The sequence below is a fragment of the Hypanus sabinus genome, chromosome 13 (assembly GCF_030144855.1).
Source record: "Hypanus sabinus isolate sHypSab1 chromosome 13, sHypSab1.hap1, whole genome shotgun sequence".
Classification (NCBI taxonomy): Eukaryota; Metazoa; Chordata; class Chondrichthyes; order Myliobatiformes; family Dasyatidae; genus Hypanus; species Hypanus sabinus.
In genome coordinates, this window is record NC_082718.1 from 30,703,411 (window position 1) to 30,726,187 (window position 22,777).

The 22,777-nt window shown below is 43.2% G+C and overlaps 1 protein-coding gene across 1 annotated transcript in view; it reads left to right on the plus strand.

Moving 5' to 3' along the window:
• The first annotated feature begins 1,806 nt into the window (after positions 1–1,806).
• Positions 1,807–22,777, plus strand: part of LOC132403469 (metabotropic glutamate receptor 3-like) — a 53,755-nt gene continuing 32,784 nt past the window's right edge. Inside the window, exons 1-2 of the mRNA XM_059986872.1 lie at positions 1,807–2,271; positions 7,513–8,371. Coding sequence (XP_059842855.1) covers positions 1,807–2,271; positions 7,513–8,371 — 1,324 coding nt within the window. The remainder of the gene's footprint in view (positions 2,272–7,512; positions 8,372–22,777) is intronic.

Consider the following 22,777-nt stretch of genomic DNA (forward strand, 5'->3'; position numbering starts at 1 on the left):
GCTGACTCATGGGTTGAAAATTTAGATGACTCGGTTGACTATTTAGCCAACTCATGAGTTGACCACTTAACTGACTCATGGGTTGAATGTTCAGCCAATCCATGCATCAGCTAAACCATCAGTCCATGACGCATTGGTTGAAGATGTGGACGACTCATGGGTTGACAACTTACATGACTCATGGTCTGACAGTTCAGCTAACTCATGGGTTGACAATTCAGCTAACTCATGGATTGACAATTTTAACTGAAGGGCTAAGAAAAAAAGAACATACTCTCTGTGGCCGTTTTATTGTGAACCTCCCATAGGTAATAAAGTAACTACTGAGTGTATGTCCATGGTCTTTTGCTGCTGTGGCCCATCCAATTCAAGGTTTGATGTGTTGTACATTCAGAGGTGCTCTTCTGCACATTTCTCTTGTAACTCTTATCTGAGTTACTGTTGGCTTGATCCAGTTCGGCCGTTCTCCTCTGACCTTTCTCATTAACAAGGTGTTTCCGTCCACAAAGCTGCTACTCATTGGATGTTTTGTTTCTGTTTTTTACACCACTTTGTGTAAACTGTAGAGACTGTTGTGTGTGAAAATCCCAGGATTTCAGCAATTTCTGAGATACCCAAACCAAAGCACCAACAATCATTCCACAGTCAAAGTCACTTAGATCTCATTTCTTCCCCATCTGTAGTTTGGGCTGAACAACAACTGAACCTTTTGATTAATGTCTGTACACTTTTATACATTGAGTTGCTGCCACATGATTGGTTGATTAGATATTTGCATTAATAAGGTTTTTCCTAATAATGTGGTGTTATGAATGTACCACAGCTCTGAGGGGCTGAAGGGTGGGTGTAGCCCCCTCCTTTGTGAGAATCACAAGATCACTATTGATTTGGGTCAGGAGACCCAGGAAATGAGAGAGAGACGTGCAGAACGCCTTGTTCCCCCGGCGATGTAAAGCTACGGGAAACGACCATTGTCTCTTGGAGACGAACTTGTGTATTACGATACTGTGCTACGTGGAAGCCCTCAGGCAAAGTGGACTGGTTGAGGGAGGGATTGCATCGCCCCAACCTGATTGACATCTGAGACCCTGTGAGTCAGAATAAAAGAGGGTCTGTGGGAACAGCCCCTCAGACGCACCAGAAGAAACGCTAGCGATCCCATAATAGTGGAAGCCGGTGGGGAGGCCACTTGCGTTTGGTTCCATTTGCCCTGGAACCGGTGCCCTTTACCACGGAAAAACGGCTTTTAGCTAACAATGGGGAAACCAACTCCCAACGACTCGAAAGATTAACATCATAAAAGGATTAGGCAAGTTTCAACCCATCTTTCTCTCAAACCAAAACGCTGCAGCGTGAACGAACTAACAGTGACTTTTATATTTCCATCGGACAATACATTATCCCCTAGACAACGATAGAGCTATTTCTTATTGATCATTATTATACCCGCGCGTTTAGATTTAGTATTGACGACGTATATTTTCTGTATGGTTGCATTGATATTATTTTGTGTATTTTTATCAATAAATACTGTTAAAAATAGTACCATCAGACTTCAACGGACCTCTCTATCTTTGCTGGTAAGTGACCCAGTTACGGGGTTCATAACAGTGGCGACTGAATGCACATTACAGACAAAGCTTAAACCACCTTTCTTTTTATTCTTTGCATTCCAGGAACCAGATTAGACCGTCTGTTCTGTATCCACCAGTGCCCACAGAAAATACCTTCTTTCAAATTCCAATGGGTAAAAAATGAAATATAGCTGCTCTCTTACTTCCCTTCGAGTCAAAGAAAATGCTGAAGATGTTTTCCAAGCTCCAAGCAGTTGCTCTGATTCTGATTTCCAAAGGATTCTTCTGTTTTTCACATGGTGAAAGTAACTTTGGCAAGAAGGAGATCAAAATTGAAGGGGACCTGGTTTTGGGAGGTCTGTTTCCCGTGCACGAGAAAGGCTCAGGAACGGAAGAGTGCGGCAGAATCAATGAAGATCGGGGGATCCAACGTCTGGAAGCCATGCTCTTCGCCATCGATGCAATAAACCGCAACACCTACTTGTTGCCGGGAGTGAAGCTGGGAGTTCACATATTGGATACGTGCTCAAGAGACACATATGCCCTGGAGCAATCACTGGAATTTGTGAGAGCCTCCTTGACAAAAGTAGATGAAGCAGAATATATTTGTCCAGATGGATCATATGCAGTTCAGGACAATAATCCCTTAGCCATTGCAGGTGTGATTGGCGGCTCGTACAGTAGTGTTTCTATACAGGTAAGGTTTATATTATTTCAGTAAAGCTTAACCTCAGCAACACCGGGCTGAGAATCCTTTTACCTAGACTGCTTCCTGAGGTTTGAATCTCGCTCATAGAGCAAATGAACTAGAACATGGTGTCCATTTAGAACGGAGATGAGGAGGGAATTCTTTAGCCAGAGAGTGGTGAATCTGTGAAATTCATTGTCACAGGTTGCTGTGGACGCCACGTCATTGTGTGTATTTAAGGCAGAGGTTAATAGCTTATTGATTAGTCAGAGCATGAAGGGATACAGGGAGAAAGCAGGAGATTCAGGTTGAGACGGAAATGGGTCAGACATGATGAAATGTTGGAGCAGACTGATGGGCCAGATGCCCAACTCTGCTCCTTTATCTTATGGTTATGGTCTTATGGTAACACCCGGATCCCTAGCATGCATAAACTAACTGGGCTGGTCCTCGTACTCCTTTTGTCATTGACAATAGAACATAGAACAATAATGCATAGTACAGGCCCTTCAGCCCACAATGCTGTGCCAGCCCTTTAACCTACTCTAAGACCAATCTGACGTTCCGACATAGCTCTTCATTTTTCTATCATCTAAAGTCTGTGAAATGTCCTCAATGTATCTGCCTCTACCATCACTCCTGGCAAGGTACTCCACATATCCACCACTCTCTGTGTAAAGCACCTACCTCTGAAATCCCTCTATACTTTTGCCCAATATCGTAAATATTATCCCTCCGTGTGTTATTCATTTCCATCCTGGGAAAAAGTGCCTGGTTATCTCTATCAAGTCACCGCACGTCCTCCTTCTCTCCAAAGAGAAAATCCTAGCTCACTCAACCTATCCTCAAAAGATGTGCTCTCTAATCGAGGCAGCATCATGGTAAATCTCCTCTACACCCTCTCTAAAGCTTCCACACCCTTCCAATGTTAATAGCATATGATGTTTCATTATGTATGAAAAATGTCTGTCATGACTGCAGGACACAAGTATAAGGGATTTCTCATGGGTTATGTACTTAAAAAAAATGGAAAATATATCACCAACATTCGGTGAGTCTGGCAGAATCTGAGCAAGGAGAAATATTCCATCAGAAACTCCTCAACCTGAAATATTGATGCCATCTCATTTTCCACAGATGCTGACTGACCAGCTGAACGTTTCCAAAATGTTCTCTTTTTATTTTCAGTTTTCCAGCATTTAGAGTTTCTTTATGATTGTCAATAAATGTTAGTGAATTGATGGAATTTTTTAATTTTTTTATTGAGTTACAGTGTGGAACAGGCCCTTCGAGGCATGCCACCCAGCACCCCACCCCCAATTTAATCCTAGCCTAATCATGGCACAAATTACAATGACCAATTAACCTACAAACCCGTACTTTGGACTGTGGGAGTAAACCGGAGCACCCAGAGGAAACCCACTCAGTCACAGGGAGACAGTACAAATTCCTTACAAGCTTCGCCCCCTCTGTGATCTCTGCTACTCTTTACTTCACCCCCTACCCCTCTTCTATTTCACCTATCACTTGCCACTTTGTACTTCTTCCTCCCCTTCCACCAACTTCTTAATCTGACTTCTCCTCTTCTCCTCTTCCAGTGGGAGAACATTTTGGAGATAGTGATCACAATTCTCTCTCCTTTTCCATAGCATTGGAAAGGGATAAGAACAGACAAGTTAGGAAAGCATTTAATTGGAGTAAGGGGAAAGTTGAAGATATCAGTCAGGAATTTGGAAGCATAAATTGGGAACGGATGTTCACAGGGAAGTGTACGGCAGAAATGTGGCAAATGTTCAGGGGATATTTGTGTGGCATCCTGCATAGGTATGTTCCAATGAGACAGGGAAAGGATGGTAGGATACAGGAACCATGGTGTACAGAGACTGTTTTCTAGTCATGAAGAAAAGAAAAGCTTACGAAAGGTACAAAAAACTAGGTAATGATAGAGAGCTAGAAGATTATAAGGCTAGCAGGAAGGAGCTTAAGAATGAAATTAGGAGAGTCAGAAGATAAGTCATGAGAGAACAGGACCAATCAAGTGTGACAATGGAAAAGTAAGTATGGAACCAGAGGAGATAGCAGAGATATTTAATGAATATTTTGATGAGTATTCACTACAGAAAAGGACCTTGACAATTGTAGGGATGACTTACAGCAGACAGAAAAGTTTGAGCATATGAACATTAAGATAGGGGATGTGCTGGAGCTTTTGGAAAGCATCAAGTCAGATAAGTCACCAGGACTGGATGAGATGTACCCCAGGCTGCTGTGGGGGGCCAGGGAGGAGATTGCTGAGCCTCTGGTGATGATCCTTGCATCATCAATGGGGAAGGGAGAGGTGCCAGAGGATTGGAGGGTTGCAGATGTTGTTCCCTTATTCAAGAAAGGGAGTAGATATAGCCCAGGAAATTATAGACTGGTGAGTCTTACTTCAGTGGCTGGTAAGTTGATGGAAAAAATCTTGAGAGGCAGGATTTATGAACATTTGGAGAGACATAATATGATTAGGAATAGTCAGCATGGCTTTGTCAAAGGCAGGTCATGCCTTACGAGCTGATTGAATTTTTTGAGGATGTGACTAAACTCATTGATGAAGGTAGAGCAGTAGATGTATTGTATATGGATTTTAGCAAGGCATTTGATAAGGTACCCCATGCAAGGCTTATTGAGAAAATAAGGAGACATGGGATCCAAGGGGACCTTGCTTTGTGGATCCAGAATTGGCTTGCCCACAGAAGGCAAAAGGTGGTTGTAGATGGACCATATTCTGCATAGAGGTTGGTGACCAGTGGTGTGCCTCAGGGATCTGGTCTGGGATCCTTACTCTTTGTGATTTTTATAAATGACCTGGATGAGGAAGTGGAGGGATGGTTTAGTAAATTTGCTGATGGCACAAAGGTTGGGGAGTGTTGTGGATAGTGTGGAGGGCTGTCAGAGGTGACAGTGGGACATTGAGGTGAGAAGCAGCAGATGGAGTTCAACCCAGGTAAGTGTGAAGTGATTCATTTTGATAGGTCAAATATGATGGCAGAATATAGTATTAATGGTAAGACTCTTGGCAGTGTGGAGGATCAGAAGGTTCTTGGGGTCCAAGTCAATAGGATGCTCAAAGATGCTGCGCAGGTGGACTGTTGGTTAAGAAGGCATATGATGCATTGGCCTTCATCAACCGTGGGATTGAGTTTAGGAGCCGAGAAGTAATGTTACAGCTGTATAGGACCCTGGCCAGACCCCACTTGGAGTACTGTGCTCAGTCTGGTCACCTCACTACAGGAAGAATGTGGAAACTGTAGAAAGGGTGCAGAGGAGAGTTACAAGGATGTTGTCTCGATCGGTGAGCATGCTTTATGAGAATAGGTTGAGTGAACTTCGCCTTTTCACCTTGGAGCGACAGAGGATGAGAGATGATCTGATAGTGTATAAGATGATGAGAGGCATTGTTCGTGTGGATATTCAGAGGCTTTGCCCCGGGGCTGAAATGACTAACATGAGAGGGCACAGTTTTGAGGTGCTTGGATGTAGGTACAGAGGGGATGTCGAGTAAGATTTTTATGCAGAGTGTTGAGTACGTGGAATGGGCTGCCAGCAACGGTAGCGGAAACGGATATGATAGGGTCTTTTCAGAGGCTCCTGGATAGGTACATGAGCTTAGGAAAATAGAGGGCTATGGGTAACCCTAGGTAATTTAAGTAAGTACATGTTCGGCACAGCATTGTGGGCCAAAGGGACTGCATTGTGCTGTGGGTTTTCGATGTTTCTATGTTTCCAGTCCTGATGAAGGGTCTCGGCACGAAACATCAACTGCTTAGCCTGCTGAGTTCCTCCAGCATTTTGTGTGTGTGAACCAAACTCGGGTTGCTGGTTCAGTAAAGCGTTGTGCTAGCAACTGTGCTACCATGCTGCCCCAATGTTTTAGAGCTTGAGCTGGGGTAGTTACTGGTATTGATGGTGGAGTGGGTTAAAGGGTTGAAACAATATTGTGGGCCAAAGGGCCTGTACTGTGCTGCAGTCTTCTGTATTCTATGTTCAAATATATCAAGGTGAAAAAACAGCCTGCTTTGGATAAAAGAGTGATAAGGTCACTGCCCTGTTCATAAACACAAGATTCTGAAGATGCTGGAAATGTTGAACAACACACACGAATGCTGGATGAATTCAGTAGGTCAAGCAGTATCTATGGAGGGGAATAAACAGTGGATATTCCAGAATCTTCATCAGGACTGGAAGGGAAGTGAGTAGAGAACAGAATAAGAAGATTGGAGAAAGGGAAAGAAGTACAAGCTGTCAAGTGATAACTGAGTCTAGAGGAGGGGGAACGAAGTGCGAAGCTGTGAGTTGATAGGTGGAAGAGGTAAAGGGCTGACGAAGGAGGAATCTGATAAGAGAGGAAAGTGGACCTTGGGAGAAAAGGAAGGAGAGAGGGAGCCAGAGGGAGGTGATGGGCAATTGATGAAAAGAAGAAGGTTGAGAGGGTAAACAGAATGGGGAATTGAAAAAGAGAGGAGGGAAGTTGGAGAAATTACTGGAAGTCGGAGAAAATGATGTTCATGCCATCAAGTTGGAGCCTACCTAGACAGAATATAAGGTGATGCTTCTCCGATCTCTCATCATGGCAGTAAAAGGAGGCCATGAAAGACATGGGGATGACAAGTCGAATTGAAATAGGTAACCACCAGGAGATCCTACCTTTCATGGCGGATGGAGCAAGAGGTTTCCTCCATTCTGGGTCAGGTCCCACCAAAGTCAAAGAGGTTGCACCGGGAGCATCAAATACAGTAAACGACCCCAACAGACTCGCAAGTGAATTGTCACCTCTGCTGGAAAGAATATTTGGGACTCTTAATGGTGGCGAAAGAGGAGGTGATTGGGCAGGTGCAGGAATTCTTCCACTTTCAGATTCAGATTTATTTATCAGATACATCAAAACGTCCAGCAAAATGTGTCAGTTGTATTAACAACTAATAAAACTACTAAACAACTAAAGGTTGTATTAAAACCTAATGATGAGCAGGGATAAGTGCGGGGAGGGAACGAGTGAGCAATAGATTTATGTAGAGAGCGAACCCTATGGAAAGTGGAGGGGGGGAAGGTACGTTTTGAGACTGAATCCCATTGTAGATGATGGAAGTTACAAAGAATATTGTGCTGAATGCAGAGGTTTGTGCGGTGGTAGATGAAAATAGGACTTGTGTATGATTCTTGAGCTGAACCCACAGCTTATACTAAGGTCAATTTCAACATCTTCTGCAGGTTGCAAATTTGCTAAGACTCTTCCAAATTCCTCAGATCAGCTATGCTTCGACAAGTGCAAAACTCAGTGACAAAAGCCGCTACGATTACTTTGCAAGAACGGTCCCTCCTGATTTTTATCAAGCTAAAGCCATGGCAGAGATCTTGCAGTTCTTCAACTGGACCTATGTGTCAACCGTTGCCTCTGAGGGTGACTATGGAGAGACGGGAATCGAAGCCTTTGAGCATGAAGCAAGGCTTCGAAATATATGCATTGCCACATCGGAGAAAGTAGGCCGATCGACCACAAAGAAAACCTACGACAGCGTCATCCACCAGCTTCTCACCAAAGCCAATGCAAATATCGTGGTCCTATTTACACGCGGCGATGATGCCAGGGAGCTTCTCGCTGCTGCCAGTCGGTTGAACATTTCAGGATTCACTTGGATTGCCAGCGATGGGTGGGGAGCCCAGGAAATTGTTGTCAAGGGAAATGAGCAGGTTGCCAATGGTGCAATCACTCTAGAACTAGCTTCCTACCCCATCAAGGAGTTTGACAAATACTTCCACAGCCTCCATCCCCACACCAACAAACGCAACCCTTGGTTTAAGGCTTTCTGGCAACAGAAGTTTCATTGTCTACTCCAAAGTGGCCGGGCACGTCAGAAGTTGTGTGACAAGAGGCTCTCGATCAATAGCTCCAACTATGAACAAGAGACCAAAATTATGTTTGTGGTCAATGCAGTCTACTCAATGGCACATGCCATTCACAAGATGCAGCGAATGTTGTGTCCTAACACCACCAGACTCTGCAATGCTATTTTACCACTGGACGGAAAGAAATTGTACAAAGAATACCTGCTTAAAAGTAACTTCAGTGGTGAGTACCCTCTCAATGCACCATTGCAAAGGCAAGCTTTATCTTTATTGTTTTTGTTATATGTTGTTGGATCTGGCTGCTTAATTCTTAGATTGTACTGTTTAGATTTTTTTGCAGTTTAATAACCGTCTGCTTGTATAATTACTTATATGCAAGTAGTTGCCTAGTATGTTTCCTAATGGTCATGGTATGTATATGCAATTGTTTTATGATTCTTCTAGTGGCTATATAGGTATGATTCTGGAAGCTTCCCTTGGTATTGCATTATTGAAAAAAGAGCTATCTCATTGGTTGACTCTTATCTACATATTTTCCTTACCTATGGGCATAAGCAAGCTGCACTATGAGGTCAGTGCCATCTTAGACCTTAGCTTTCCTTTCACTTACAAGAAAGTACTCCGTTCATTTCAGTTTCTCTTTGTTCTATTAGCACTAAATAAAATGATTATGAAGCAACACCTTTAGTGCCTTTTTCTTGACTTCTGAAAGAACCTTAGATTAAAACATTAGAATCCAACAATGTCTTGGCTATAGATGTAGTTGGAGAGAGCCAGATGGTCAATGAGTCAATGAGTTTGTTACATTGTCACTGATGGTTAAAGGAAGAGGGTTAGGGTCTTGAGGTGGTGGTGATCAAGCATGTGTGTTACATGAGTATCAGTCACCAATTATCAATCCTTTCTGAGATACCACCAGGTTTTGCTGCATGCTAGCCAGGGCTGAGGATTTGTGAATGTGGTGATTAGCAGAGATGAAGTAATCTACTCCCACTCTGTCCCTTTCCTCTCTCCTACTGACCTACCTGAGTGGAAACTCAAGCAGTGTTCAGCCCCTCTACTCCATGTCAGCCATTGGATCCTGTCCCATCTGTCTGTGTCTGACCCTTCTGTCCCTCTTCTCGCTACTACCATCAAGCAGGCGGTGCAGGGATCTTGGGCCCAACACCACTGGGTTCAGGGATAGCAGTTGCCCTGCAGGAATCGAGCTCCTGGCCCGGCTTCACTCGCCTCAGAGCTGAACTGATTCCACTTTTGGGGACTTTGCAGCTCCTGTTTACAGTATTGCTTGTTTGCATTTTGATTAAGTTGCACAATCTGTCCTCTTCTGCACATTGGATGTTTGCTGGCTTTTGTTATGTATGGTGTATTGCGGATTCTGTTTATTTCTTTGCTTTCCCATGGGTGCCTTCAAGAAAATGAATCTCAAGGTTGTATATGGTATGTGGACACCATCTGCATCCCTCTGTTACTTTACATCTCTCAGCTCCCAGTCTCTAACACCAGTCTCACTCTCTCTTCCTCAACTGAATCCACCCATCATCTCCCAGCCTCCATCTCTATTCCCAGTCTCCCCTCCTCCATCTGCCTATCACCCCTCACCTCACCTGTATCCACCCATCACATCACAGTCTCACTTCCTATTCCCACTCACCTCTCCTATCTGCCCATCAACCCCTCCAACCAGCCAGATCATACCCACCCCTTCCACTCACCTCTTTACACTGGCGCTCTCACCTCGATTCTTTCAGGCCACAGGAAGGGTTTCACCCTAAAATACTATCTATCTGCCGCCACAGATGGCGCGTGACCTATTGCGTTCCTCCAACTTCCTGCTTCTTGTATCCCCAGGCCTGATTCACAACTACCATCAGGAAGGAAGTACAGGAGACCTAGGTCCTACACCACCGTGTTCAAGAACATTTATCACCCTACCACCATCAGGCTCCTGAACTGGTGTGGATAACTTCACTCACTTCAAATCTGAACCAATTCTGCAGCCTATTGACTCACTTTCAAGGCCTCTGCAACTCATGTTCTGAGTATTACTATTTTTATTTGTACAACTCGTCTTCTTTTACACGTTGGTTGTTTGTCCATCTTTTTTTAATGTATAGGTTTTCATAAATTATTTTCCTGTAAATGCCTGAAAAAAATGAATCTCAACCATATAACTATATAATAATTACAGCACGGAAACAGGCCATCTCAGCCCTTCTAGTCCGTGCCGAACGCTTACTCTCACCTAGTCCCACCGACCTGCACTCAGCCCATAACCCTCCATTCCTTTCCTGTCCATTTTGTTAGATTTGTTAGATTCTAAAGTTTTTAACCCAAGGTTCTTTCAGAAGTCAACGAAGAGCCACAAAACGTATCACTTCATGTGTTAATAGAACAAAGGGAGAGTTGAGAATGGACAGTGATAGAAATTACTAATTGAAGAGAGGGAGAGTCTAAAAAAACTAAGATGGTGCTGCCTTTTGGTAAATTATTTTTATACCTATAGATTTTTTTTCATTTATTTTTTAATTTTTTGAGATACAGCATAGAAGAGACCCTTCCAGCCCTTTGAGCCACGTCTCCCAGCATCCCCTGATTAAACCCTAGCCTAATTACAGGACGATTTACAACAACCAATTAACCTACCAACTAGTTAATCACTGGAATGTGTAAGGAAACCGGAGTACCCAGAGGAAACCCACACTGTCACAGGGAGAATGTACAAGCTCTTTACAAACAGTTGTGGAATGGAGATTGTACATTCTCCCTGGGATGGCTTGGATTTCCTTCAATAAAGAAAAATTCCATTCAGATTTGTAGATAAGAGTCAATCAGTGAGAAATCTCTTGTTCAAATAATGCAGCACAAAAAGTAGCTTCCAGGATTTTACAGAATTATACCAACATAAACATTAGGGGATACACTGAACAACAGCCTATACATACTGTAACTAATAGGGAGTAAACGAACAGCTACTTGAATATAAGTAATAAGTATAAATTACAAACAGGTAATTAATTGTTAAACTACAATTAATTGAAAACAATTAATCAGTCAGATATAATAAGGCAGTATATGGTTACATGTAGTATACGTACTATGATAATAAATTACTTTGACTTGACTTTGATTTTGATTGTGCCATGCAGGAAAGATCACTCACTAAACAGCTGATAGTGTAACATCTTCCTCCACAACCAGGGCCTACACACACACAGCAGAAAACCATAAGACCATATGAAAGAAAACAAAACTTACTAGAAATCTACTTAAAACCTCCATCAATGCTTGCCCAAGTCTGTTGTCACCGAAGCTTGGTGAACCAAAGCAGGATCACTCTAACACCGTCCACTCCAACTATGGTCGCTCCACTTACACCTCACTTCTACTTCTTCACCTGTGCCAAGTGCCTTATGATTGCAGCCTGCCTAGAAGTTCCAAAAGGCACTGAGCTCTTTTTAAACCTTGCAACGTCTCAACCAATCAAGTGACTGATTGCAGCCCACTGGAAACTCAGCAAGAAATGAATAACAGTGGGGATGAAGTTATTGTGAAGAATTGACATCCTGTTTTGAAGAACTCTCATTTCATATATTCCTAAGGTGGTCTCATTCTGTTACTGAAATGGGCATTGCGTATCCTATATAATAACGCACAACACCATAGGAGCTTAGCAGTTCAGGCAGCCAGTGCTTCGGGCCAAGACCATCCATCAGATCAGCTGCCTGACCTGATGAGTTCCTCCAGCATTTTGAATGTGTTACTCTGGATTTTGAAAATCTGCAAAATCTCTTGCTTTTCCTATATAATCACTCCTTAGCAGCAAGCAGCAACCAGGAGCCCCAATTTCTTTGATGCAGTTTGGTTAGGGTCAATGGGGACTTGTCAAAACCCTTCAGCCTTATGAGGAAGTAGAGATGTTGGTGAGCTTCCTTGGTCATGATATCACTGTGGTTAGACCAGGATAGGCTATTGGTGATATTCACACCTAGTTCTCAGTTTTACAAAAACTTAGTTTTACTTTGTGGAATATATCAGGTTAATATATTGATATTATGGTTTCCAGGGTGACTATCACTTATTTCTATTTCCTGCTAACAGAAAGAACTTGTAATCCAGGTTAAACCCAGAAATAAAACATATTTTATCACCATGGAAACCAATAGTTCTAACATACAAAATATTATTTTGCAGGAATTGCAAAGGAAATGGTCACATGTGTATCACTAACAGTTCAGATCTGTGCAATCAGCTTTTTTTATATTCAATATAGATTTTTTAATGTACAGCTATTATAATATTTCATTTCCTGGTCCAGGGGTATCTCAGATTTAGTATTGAAATGTGGCTCAGTCTATCTGCTAGCTTTGTTAGCTCTGAAATGAGGGTGCACTCGTCCAGAATACCATAGTTTTATCTTTAGATTAGATTTATTTGTCACATGTACATTGAAACTTTGAGACACATAGTGAAATGCAGTGTGGGGAGGATGTTTCCTATAGTGGAGGAGTCTAGGACCAGAGTGCACAGACTCAGAATAGAAGGATGTCCCTTTAGACAAGAGAAGAGGAGGAATTTCTACAGCCAGAGGCTGCTGATTCGATGGGATGCATTGCCACAGACAGCTGTGGAGGCCAAGTCGTTGGGTATATTTAAAGCAGAGGTCAATAGATTGTTGATTATTATGGTTGTCTAAGGTTACAGGAGAATGTGGTTGAAAGGGAAAATAAATCAGCCATGATTGAATGATGGAGAAGACTCAATGGGCCAAATAGCCTTACATTGCTCCTATGTCTTATGGTTTGCATCAACGATCAACCCAGTCCGAGGATGTGCTGGTGGCAGCCCGCGAGTGGCACCACTCTTCCAGTGCCAACATAGCAAGTCCACAACTTACTAACTCTAACCCATATGTGGGAGGAAACCAGAGCACCTGGAGGAAACCCATGGGGTCACAGGGAGAACATACAAACGCCGTACGGACACCAGCGGGAATTGAACTCTGAGTTTTGGCACTGTAAAACATTACACTAAACATACTCTACAGTGCCACCCTTACAAGGTCCAGTGACACATTGTAAGAAAGAACTTCAGGATCTCAAGATCTTTGATGTTGACAAGCTGCAATAAGGTCATCCTCAATAATTCTTATCTTGCAGTTCGGTGTCCATCCCCTTTCCCCAACCCCGTTCCTCACAGGGTTGGGCTGTCATTTGCTCACCCTCCCTCAGCCTGGCCCCCAGCTGCAACCAGGTCCTTGCATCTCACAGGGAGATGGGTGGGTGTAGATAGATACCAACATGTATGAGTTCAGCCTGGTGTGTGTTGCATATACTGTAATATATTGTTCTACCACATGGTGTAATTTCCTCATAATCTACCTCTATCCAACCACCGTCTCCAACTTGTTAGATACTTTTTTGATATCTAGTGCTGAATTAACAGAAACTTCTTTCAACCAAGTATTACCTATCTGACCTAAGGATGAGTTGCCAATCACCATCTTCACCATCTGGGACCTGCCCTCTTCTCGTTCCTGCCATCAGAGAGGAGGTACAGGAGCCTGAAGACCCACTCTCAACATTTTGGGAGCAGACATCAGGGCAGAATTTAAGCCATTCAGCCCATTGAGTCTGCTCCACGATTTATTCTCCTTCTTTCTCCTCATAACCTTTGATGCCCTGATAAGTCAAGAACGTATCAGTTGCCGTTTTAAATGTACCTAATGACTTGGCCTTCTGCTGTTTGTGGCAATGAATTCCACAGATTCCCTATCTTCTGGCTTGTTCCCCTCTGCCATCAGATTTCTGAGCAGACAATAACTCATGAACACTCCCTCCTTTGTACTGTTTATTTATTTACAGTATACTGTAACTTACAGTGATCTTCTTGTGTCCTGCACTGTATTGTTGGCACAGGACAGATTCCATGACATATGTCAGTGATAATAAATCTGATTCTGATTTAGACAGGTTCTCCTCAGCCTGATTCCCTCACGGTAACGTCTTTCCAGCTGCTGGAAATGCTTGAGAAACCCTCCCTAGCTGCTGGTCATCCCTGGACTCATTCACTCCTACCCTCTTCTTCGTCCCACACCAGTAAGTTTGAGCTCACCCACACACTGCTGTCCATCTCCTCAGCGACTCAAACTCCATCCACCATAATCGACAGGCAGCTGGTCAATCCTCCAAGACCCCCAGCCTACCACGGTAGGAGGGATACAGGCCAAGCAAGGACCATTGGGACTGACTGACCAGAGGCAGCATAGATGTGTTGAGCAGAAGAGGCTTTTGCACTCTCACACCCCAGGGTACCACAGGAGCGTGATGCTAATACAACTTTGGGCACCGGAGTTTGCATCCTCTGTAAGAAAGTTTGCATATTCCTCCCGTGTGTGCTTGATTTTCCTCCGATTTCCCCCCACAGTACAAAAACGTGCTGGTTAGAAGGTCAAGTGGTCATTGTAATTTGTCCCGTGATTAGGCTGGGGTTAGTTAGCTGGGTTGTTAGCTCATTGGGCCAGAAGGGCCTGTTCTGGACTGTTTCTCTAATTAACCCTCCCCGTATGTAATCGTTCCACTCCCAGCAGTGCCTTCACTTGCTACGGTTCCAGGCTCTGCAGTTCACTACCCAAACATCTCTACTTCCCGGCCCACATTCCAGATGTTCCTGCCCCCAATCACCCACCTTGTCCTTGTGTTACTGTCCTCTGGACCCTCTCCAACGCCAGCAAATCCTTTCTCACATTTGGGGCCCAAAACTTTTCAAAATACTCCAACTGTGGGCTGACCAACGCCTTTTGTGCTGCATCAGATCCAGAGTAACAATTATTTTGTTCTGCTTTACAACTCGGGTACTGGAAATGACATTAAGCGAACTTGAATCTTAATGTGCATCGCAGGATTCTGGGCATTTCCCAGGGAGACCTTGATGGTCCCTGTAATTCCCACAAGTCCTGGCATCAGTTGAATTTGAGACAATGAAAGCCGATTTGAAGTGCCGTGGGAAGATCGAAGTATGTATAGCTGTCTTGACAGGTATTGACAACGCACAGCATTCAGTTTGGACAGCGTTGGACTGCGGTAAGCTCTGAGATACAGCAATTTTAAAAAAAGCCCTTGTAACAAACTCCAGCCTTTGAAAAAATGGCAGAAAATCTTGTAATAAGCAATTCTCCACTTGTTACTTGGACAAGTTCCAGCTATTTACGTTGTGAATTTTGTGGCTGTCAGTGGAATTGGCTGAGCAATTACAGCGAACCGTCTCTCTGGGAACTAAATTGCCAGACGCTCCTGAGTACCCAGCTCATTCTGCGGTCATGTTCATAACCCGAAGCCTCAGGGATTTGACCCCACTGCGGCTCAGATGAGTGGCAAGGCTGAAGGAAGAAGTGCAAAGACAGAAACGAGTTCAGAAATGCTGAACACTGGGACTAATAATGAATATTAATAGCCTGTAAAACAGGTAATATTGAATGAATGAACGAGATTGTGGGAAGAACCCTTTAGAATGGGTGTTAGAGGCAGAGAAATTCAAATGTGGAAGTGTTATGAGACTAAATTCAGTCAAAATGCCACCAGAACCTGCCACGTGTACGGAGCATGTAATAAGTGTTTACACTGGGATACATTCAGTCATGTTGAACCAGCAACTACATTCAACCTGCTGTGCAGCTTGGACCTTGCTGTCATAACACCAGGGCTGAATACATTCAGTGACCACTTTATTGTGTACCTCCTGTATAAAGTAACCACTGTGTGTATGTTCATGGTCTTCTGCTGCTGGAGCCCATCCACCACAAGGTTTGACATGTTGTGCATTCACAGATGCTCTTCTGCACACTACTGTTGTAACACATGGTTATTTCAGTTACTGTCACCATCCTGACAGCTTGAACCAGTCTGACCTCTTGCACTAGCAAAGGGTTTTCATCCTCAGAACTGCCACTCACTGATTTCCTTTTTTCCCTCTATTTACAACATTGTCAGTAAACTCTAGAGACTGCTGTGCATGAAAATCCCAGGAGATCAGCATTTTCTGAAATACTCAAACCACCCCATCTGTCACCAACAATCATTCCACGGTCAAAGTCACTTAGATTATATTCCTTCCCCATTCTGATGTTTGGTCTGAACGGCAACCCTGTCCGCATGACGAAGGGTCTCGGCCTGAAACATTGACAGCGTTTCTCCCTATAGATGCTGCCTGGCCTGCTGCGTACCACCAGCATTTTGTGTGTGTTGCGAGAAATGTTTAATGACCTTTTCTCACTGGAGCTTATAAGAATGAGGGGGAATCTCATTCAAACCTATTGAATATTGAAAGGCATACATAGGAGTTTATGTGGAGTGGATATTTTCATTAGTGGAAGAATCTCGGATCTGAGGGGACAGCCTCAGAATCAAAGGATGTCCCGTTGGGTCAGAAATAAGGAGGAATTTCTATAGCCAGAGGGTGGTGAATCTCTGGAATCCGTTGCCACAGACCAAGTCACTGGGAACATTTAAAGTGGTTGTTGATAGGTTCTTGATTAGTAAGATCATTAAAGGTTGTGGGGAGAAGGCTGGAGAAGGGGTTGAGATGGATAATAAGTCAGCAGACTGATGGGCCGAACATCCTAATTCTGCTCCCATCTCTATGGTGTTATGGTTTTATTTGGTAACTGAGGTGATGAGTTTGGTACAACATTGTGGGCCGAAGGGTTTATTCCTATGATGTTATGTTCTATGTTTTTTCTACTCCAAATGACCTCTGTTATGTCGATTAAGCAGGATGTATAACAATACAGCCCCTCCGAGCGTACGATTGCCGGTGACGCCAGAAGTCTCCTTTATCCCTCCTTCTTTTTCCTCACAAAACTGCAAACACTTATCCATTCACAAAGTACGCAAAAACATAAATCAATTGTTAAGACAGTTAACAATTTCAAATAGAAATATGATTACTACTATTCTGAAAAAATTCATTTCTCTGTGGCAGTGGGCCACTTTTCCCAGATATCTCCCACTGTACCCATGCTCCCTCTCAAAGGGTGCTCTGCCACGACCATAACGCTGGTGGGGGGAGCAGGCAACCAGCTTGAGCAGAGTCCTCAACATGCCCATCTCCTGGACCCGTGAATTGCCATCTTGGCCAAGCCCACCAGTAAGTCCCCTGAGCCGGTCACAGCCCACCCCCGCGTACTGAGTCCCCAGTTGCATTTCATGGGATGGATGTGAATGTGCTGGCAAGGAGTTAACAGCCAGGACAAAGGTAGTGCCTGAACAGCGACTTGAACCCTGATTAAAAACTCGATGCTCTACTGACTGAGCTATCCAATCCTCTTTCCAGTTGCATTCACGATACTGAGGATGACAGTGAGAAAATACCCAAGAACCAAAACGCCAAAAAAAGTGGTGGATACAGCCCCATCTATCACGGGTAAAGCCCTCCCCATTACTAAGCAAATCTACCTGGAATGCTGTCACAGGAAAGCAGCATCCATCATCGAGGGCCACCACCATCCAGGGCATGATCTCTTCTCGCTGCTGTCATCAGGAAGAAGGTAGAGAAGCCTCAGATTCACACCATCGGGTTTAGAAACAATTATTACCCCTCAACCATCAGGCTCTTAAACCAGAGGAGATAACTTCACTCACCCGAACACTGAACTGTTTCCACAACCCATGAACTCACTTTCAACACCTCTTCATCTCACGTTCTCGATATTTATTGCTTATTTATTTATTTATTTATTTATTTATTATCATCTTGCTTTGTATTTGCGCACTTTGTTGTCATTTGCCTTTCTTGTTGTGGGAGAGGTTTTTATTTATTCTACAGTGTTTCTTTGTATCAACTGTGAATGCCCACAAAAAATTAAACTCAGGGTTACATATGTTGACATATATGAACCTTGATGATAAATTTACTTTGAACTTTGAACTTTAGACTACTCAAGCTCTGGTGGAAAATATAACAGTGGAAGATGTTTATTTCATGCTAATCTGAACTGTCCCATTTCCTTGAGCCAACAGTCGTGTTCCTTCGATATAAATACAAAAATTGCTGGAAGAACTCAGCATGTCAGCAGCAGCTTGAAGAGAGAAACAGAGTTAATATTTCTCAGCTAGGAAATGTTATCACTGTAGCTCTCTGCACAGGCGTGTGTTGACCTGCTAATTATCTCCAGTGGCTGCAGTTTCCATGTCAGTGTCAGAATCAGGTTTAATATCACAGGCACGTGTCATGAAATTTGTTGTTTTGTGGCAGCAAAGTTAAGGTCAAGACTCTGAGCCAGTCAAGGACATCGATTTTCTTCATTTGAAGCCTCCCCATGGTCGCTCTGCCAGTGTGCTTTGGGTCATTGTCCTGCTGAAAGACAAACTTCCTCCCCAGTTTAAGCTATCTGGCAGAGGCTAGCAGGTTTTATCCAGGATCTCTCTGTATTTACCAACATTCATCTTCCCATCAGTCCTGACCAGTTTTCCAGTCCCTGCAGCTGAGAAGCATCCCCATAGCATGATGCTATCTCCACTATACAGAAGGGATGGTGTTACCTGGCTGATGCACAGTATTAGATTTACGCCACACGTATCGCTTGGAGTTGAGGCCAAAAGGTTCCACTTTAGTCTCATCCAAACACATGATCTTCTTCCACATCTTTACAGTATCTTCTAAGTGACATTTTGCAAAGTCTTGATGGGCAAGAATATGCATTTTTCTTTGCCAGGGCTTCCTCCTTACCACTTTTCCATAAATACCCTTTATGTGCAAGGCCTTAGAGATTGTGGAGCCATGAACATCATCTCCAGTTGCAGCCACTGACTTCTGCAGCGTACTCAGAGTGACTATTGGCATCACTGTGGCCTCTCTAACAAGTGCTATTCTTCTCCACAAATAAGTTTTGTGTGGCTGTGGTCCCATATTTTTTTCCACTTTTTCACAGTAGACTGCACTGAGCTCCAAGGTATGTCCACTACCTTTGAGATGGTCCCCAATTCCCTGACTTGTCTTAAATGTTCTTTTGTCTTCATTTTGATTTGGTCTGTCGAAAATCTACCATACTGATGGACGTTACACAGAGAGGGATCCTCCAAGTTTCAACATCAACATACTGGGTGAGTTGGTGAGTTGCACCTAAGGAAAATTAGCACAGTACCTACAAAAGGAATGAATACTTTTTTAGCCTCATGATTTTGGTTTTTAATTTTGAGTAAACTGGTGACAGGGTTTGGAATTTTTCTTTTGATATGACATGACGCACAATGTTTTGTAGATTAGCTCAAAAACACTATTTCAATATATTTTAAATTTAGAAAGTGAGGCAGTAAAATGTAAAAATAGTTGTGAGGATGAATACTTTGTCAAGACACTAATTTAAATAAGTAGTGGAAAAGGGTGGCCCTCTGTTGGTCGAGGTGGACAATGGATGTTAAGTCCGAGCTATCTATGTTGTTAGTGCAGTTTCATCTCTGGCTGAAGAGACCAATGCAAGAGTGAGAGTCTCTGTCGCATAGGTTACATCTATACATGGTCACAAATTCACAGAAAACTTTGAATTATAGTGGAAATGCATGTTGCAACTGGGGAGAGTTTCACATCCAAATTTCCTCCAGGAAATTCAGCTCCAATGCTGGACAGCAGCTTCAAAGTGAATTACAAAATAAGATTTACGATCAAAGATGAAAAAAAATATTAATCCATATCTTGCCAGCTGCTGAATTATTTTGTGGCTGATTTAAATTCAGTACTCAAACTATAAAGCACAAAATGTTTCTTAATTATTCAAGGTTACACTGGCATTATTTTACCATGTGTGGAAACGATAACATGACACAGCCTCGCTTACTGATTCGATTTATCACAGAGCTAGTTACTGAAGAGAACTCTGGTTCTCTGTGGTCAGACATTGCAAGTAACCCCAGAAATGCTCCTGAATTCCAAGTGTACATACACTTCTGCAGTGCATTCCCATTCCGTACATGAGCTAAGCCCAGGAAAACCAGTGCCAATATATGAACAGTCAGGAATCACGGTAATACACTGGCTGTACATTTTCAGAGTTTCACTGAATATTACAGCACAATACAGGTCCTTTGGCCCATGATGTGCCAACCTTCTAACCTACTCTAAGATCAATCTAGCCCTTCCTTCTTATGTAGCCTTCTCTTTTTTTCCTATCATCCACCTGCCTATCTAACAGTTTCTTAAATGTCTCTAATGTATCAGACTCTACCACCACCCCTGGCAAGGCATTCCACACATGCACCACTCTCTGTGTAAAAAAAACCTACTTCTTATTTCCCTCTTATACTTTCCTCCAATCACCTTAAAATTATGCTGTCTCATATTAGCCATTTCTGACCTGGGACAAAGTCTCCAGCTGTCCACTCGATCAATGCCTCTTCTCAACTTTTACACCTCCATCAAGTCACCCTTCATCCTCCTTTTCTCCAAAGAGAAAAGCTCTAGTTCGTTCAACCTATCCTCATTAATAGACAGACAGACAGACATAATTTATTGATCCCGAGGGAAATTGGGTTTCGTTATAGCCGCACCAACCATGAATAGTGTAGAAATATAGCAATATAAAACCATAAATAATTAAATAATAATAAGTTAATCATGCCAAGTGGAAATAAGTCCAGGACCAGCCTATTGGCTCAGGGTGTCTGACACTCCGAGGGAGGAGTTGTAAAGTTTGATGGCCACAGGCAGGAATGACTTCCTATGACACTCAGTGTTGCATCTCGGTGGAATGAGTCTCTGGCTGAATCTACTCCTGTGCCTAACCAGTACATTATGGAGTGGATGGGAGTCATTGTCCAAGATAACATGCAACTCTAGTCCAGGCAGCACCTTGGTAAACCTCCTCTGCACCCGCTCTAAAGCTTACACATTCCTCTGATAATGAGGGGTCCAGAACTTAATAAAATACTCCCAGGTGTGGTCTAACCAGGGTTTTATAGAGCTGCAAAATTACCTCATGCTTCTTGAACTCAATCCATCAATTAATGAAGGCCAACTTACAATATGCCTTCTTAACCACCCTTATCTACTTGATAGATTATTATGAATTTGGCTGCAAGTGGGAGTGAAGACCTGGCTGTGTGGCAGAAAGCACTGTGTGTTTGACCTTGTGTTATGGCTCATGACCTGAGTGGTGAGCTGCTGTGTACTTCAGCGGTGGAGCTGGCAGAAGATGGTGACACATTATACCAGTCGTGAAGGCACAGCACTCAGCAGTCTCCAGTCTTGCATTCCATGTCATCGCACCCTGACCCCCATCTGGCAAGGACCCTGTTGTGGCTGCCTGTGCATCAGCCTCCCCACATTAACCAAAGTCACGCGCAGGTGTTCTCCACCCTAACATCCCAAGAGAGCACGAAATGCGAGTCTAACTTTGTGTTTAAGCAGTGAGGCATGCGCATATCGCATGCTGGCACGATGATGCATGTCATTATGTTCTTCTACAGATAACTCGCAACACGGCATTTAAATGAACAAGAATACTTACTTAAACAATATTTTTACAATATTACTGTAATATTAAATGCACAACACTCTTCCCTGCTTAGCTATAAACTTCAGCTCAATATTGAATGCATCTCAACTATATAGAGAGTATACTACATAATACAATTACCAGATAGACATCCACAGCTTAGTAATTTTTTTAATTGTTCCATTCAGACCTAAAGATTTAATCAGTGTGGGGGCTTTCTTACTGTCGTGAGATTACGTCTTCCCTGCCAAGGAGGATCACTTTGCTTGGCAGGAGAGGCTTGTGACTGTGAAACAATCTCAGGTTCTGGGGCCTCCTCTGTAGTGGTCGTAGGAGTTGACTCTGGGACTGCAAGAAGTGGTTCTGACAGCTCTGAACATCTTTCTTCTGTCATATTGATCTAATCTCAGTACTGAATTGATGGTGACCTTATAATCACCACAGATCCTGACAGACGCCTTCTTCTTGACTACTGGGACAACTGGTGTTGCCCATGGGTTTCATTCAATCTTGGAAAGAATCCGTTCAGCTTCCATGTGGTGTAGTTCACTGGCTGCTTTATCACAGATGGTATAAGGAGCTGGATGGACTTCATAAAATTTGTGTGTGGCATTTTCATTTAACACTATGCTACCCTCGATACGTATGTGTTTTCCAATGCCATCCTTGAATGTTCCCGTGGCATCATTCAGTGCCTTTCTTAATTCTTTTTCAGCTGGCTTTATTGCCGGGGATTTGACAAACAAATGGTGGATGGATCTCCAATCAAGATGTAGTTGTCTCAGCCAGTCATGCCCGCACAATGCTGGCCCTCCTGTTTTTACCACATACAAGCCCAATGTGGCTTGGTGGCTGTTGAATTTCACTGTTACAAATGTCACATCCACAGGAGTCCTTTCTCCTATATAAGTCCTTAGCTGTATATCTGCAGTCTTCTGTTCAGTATCTTTGAAATGTCATTCAAACTCATTTTGTGGGATGACAGAAACAGCCAACCCAGTGTCCAATTCCATTCATTTCTGGCATAAGCCATACTGCTCGTCTATTATTAGTTATAACATCGTAAATCTCAAGTCTACTCAGTCTTGTGTCACTCTCGTCATTATCAGACTTCTCATCAACATTATGCAGATAAGTGCTCCT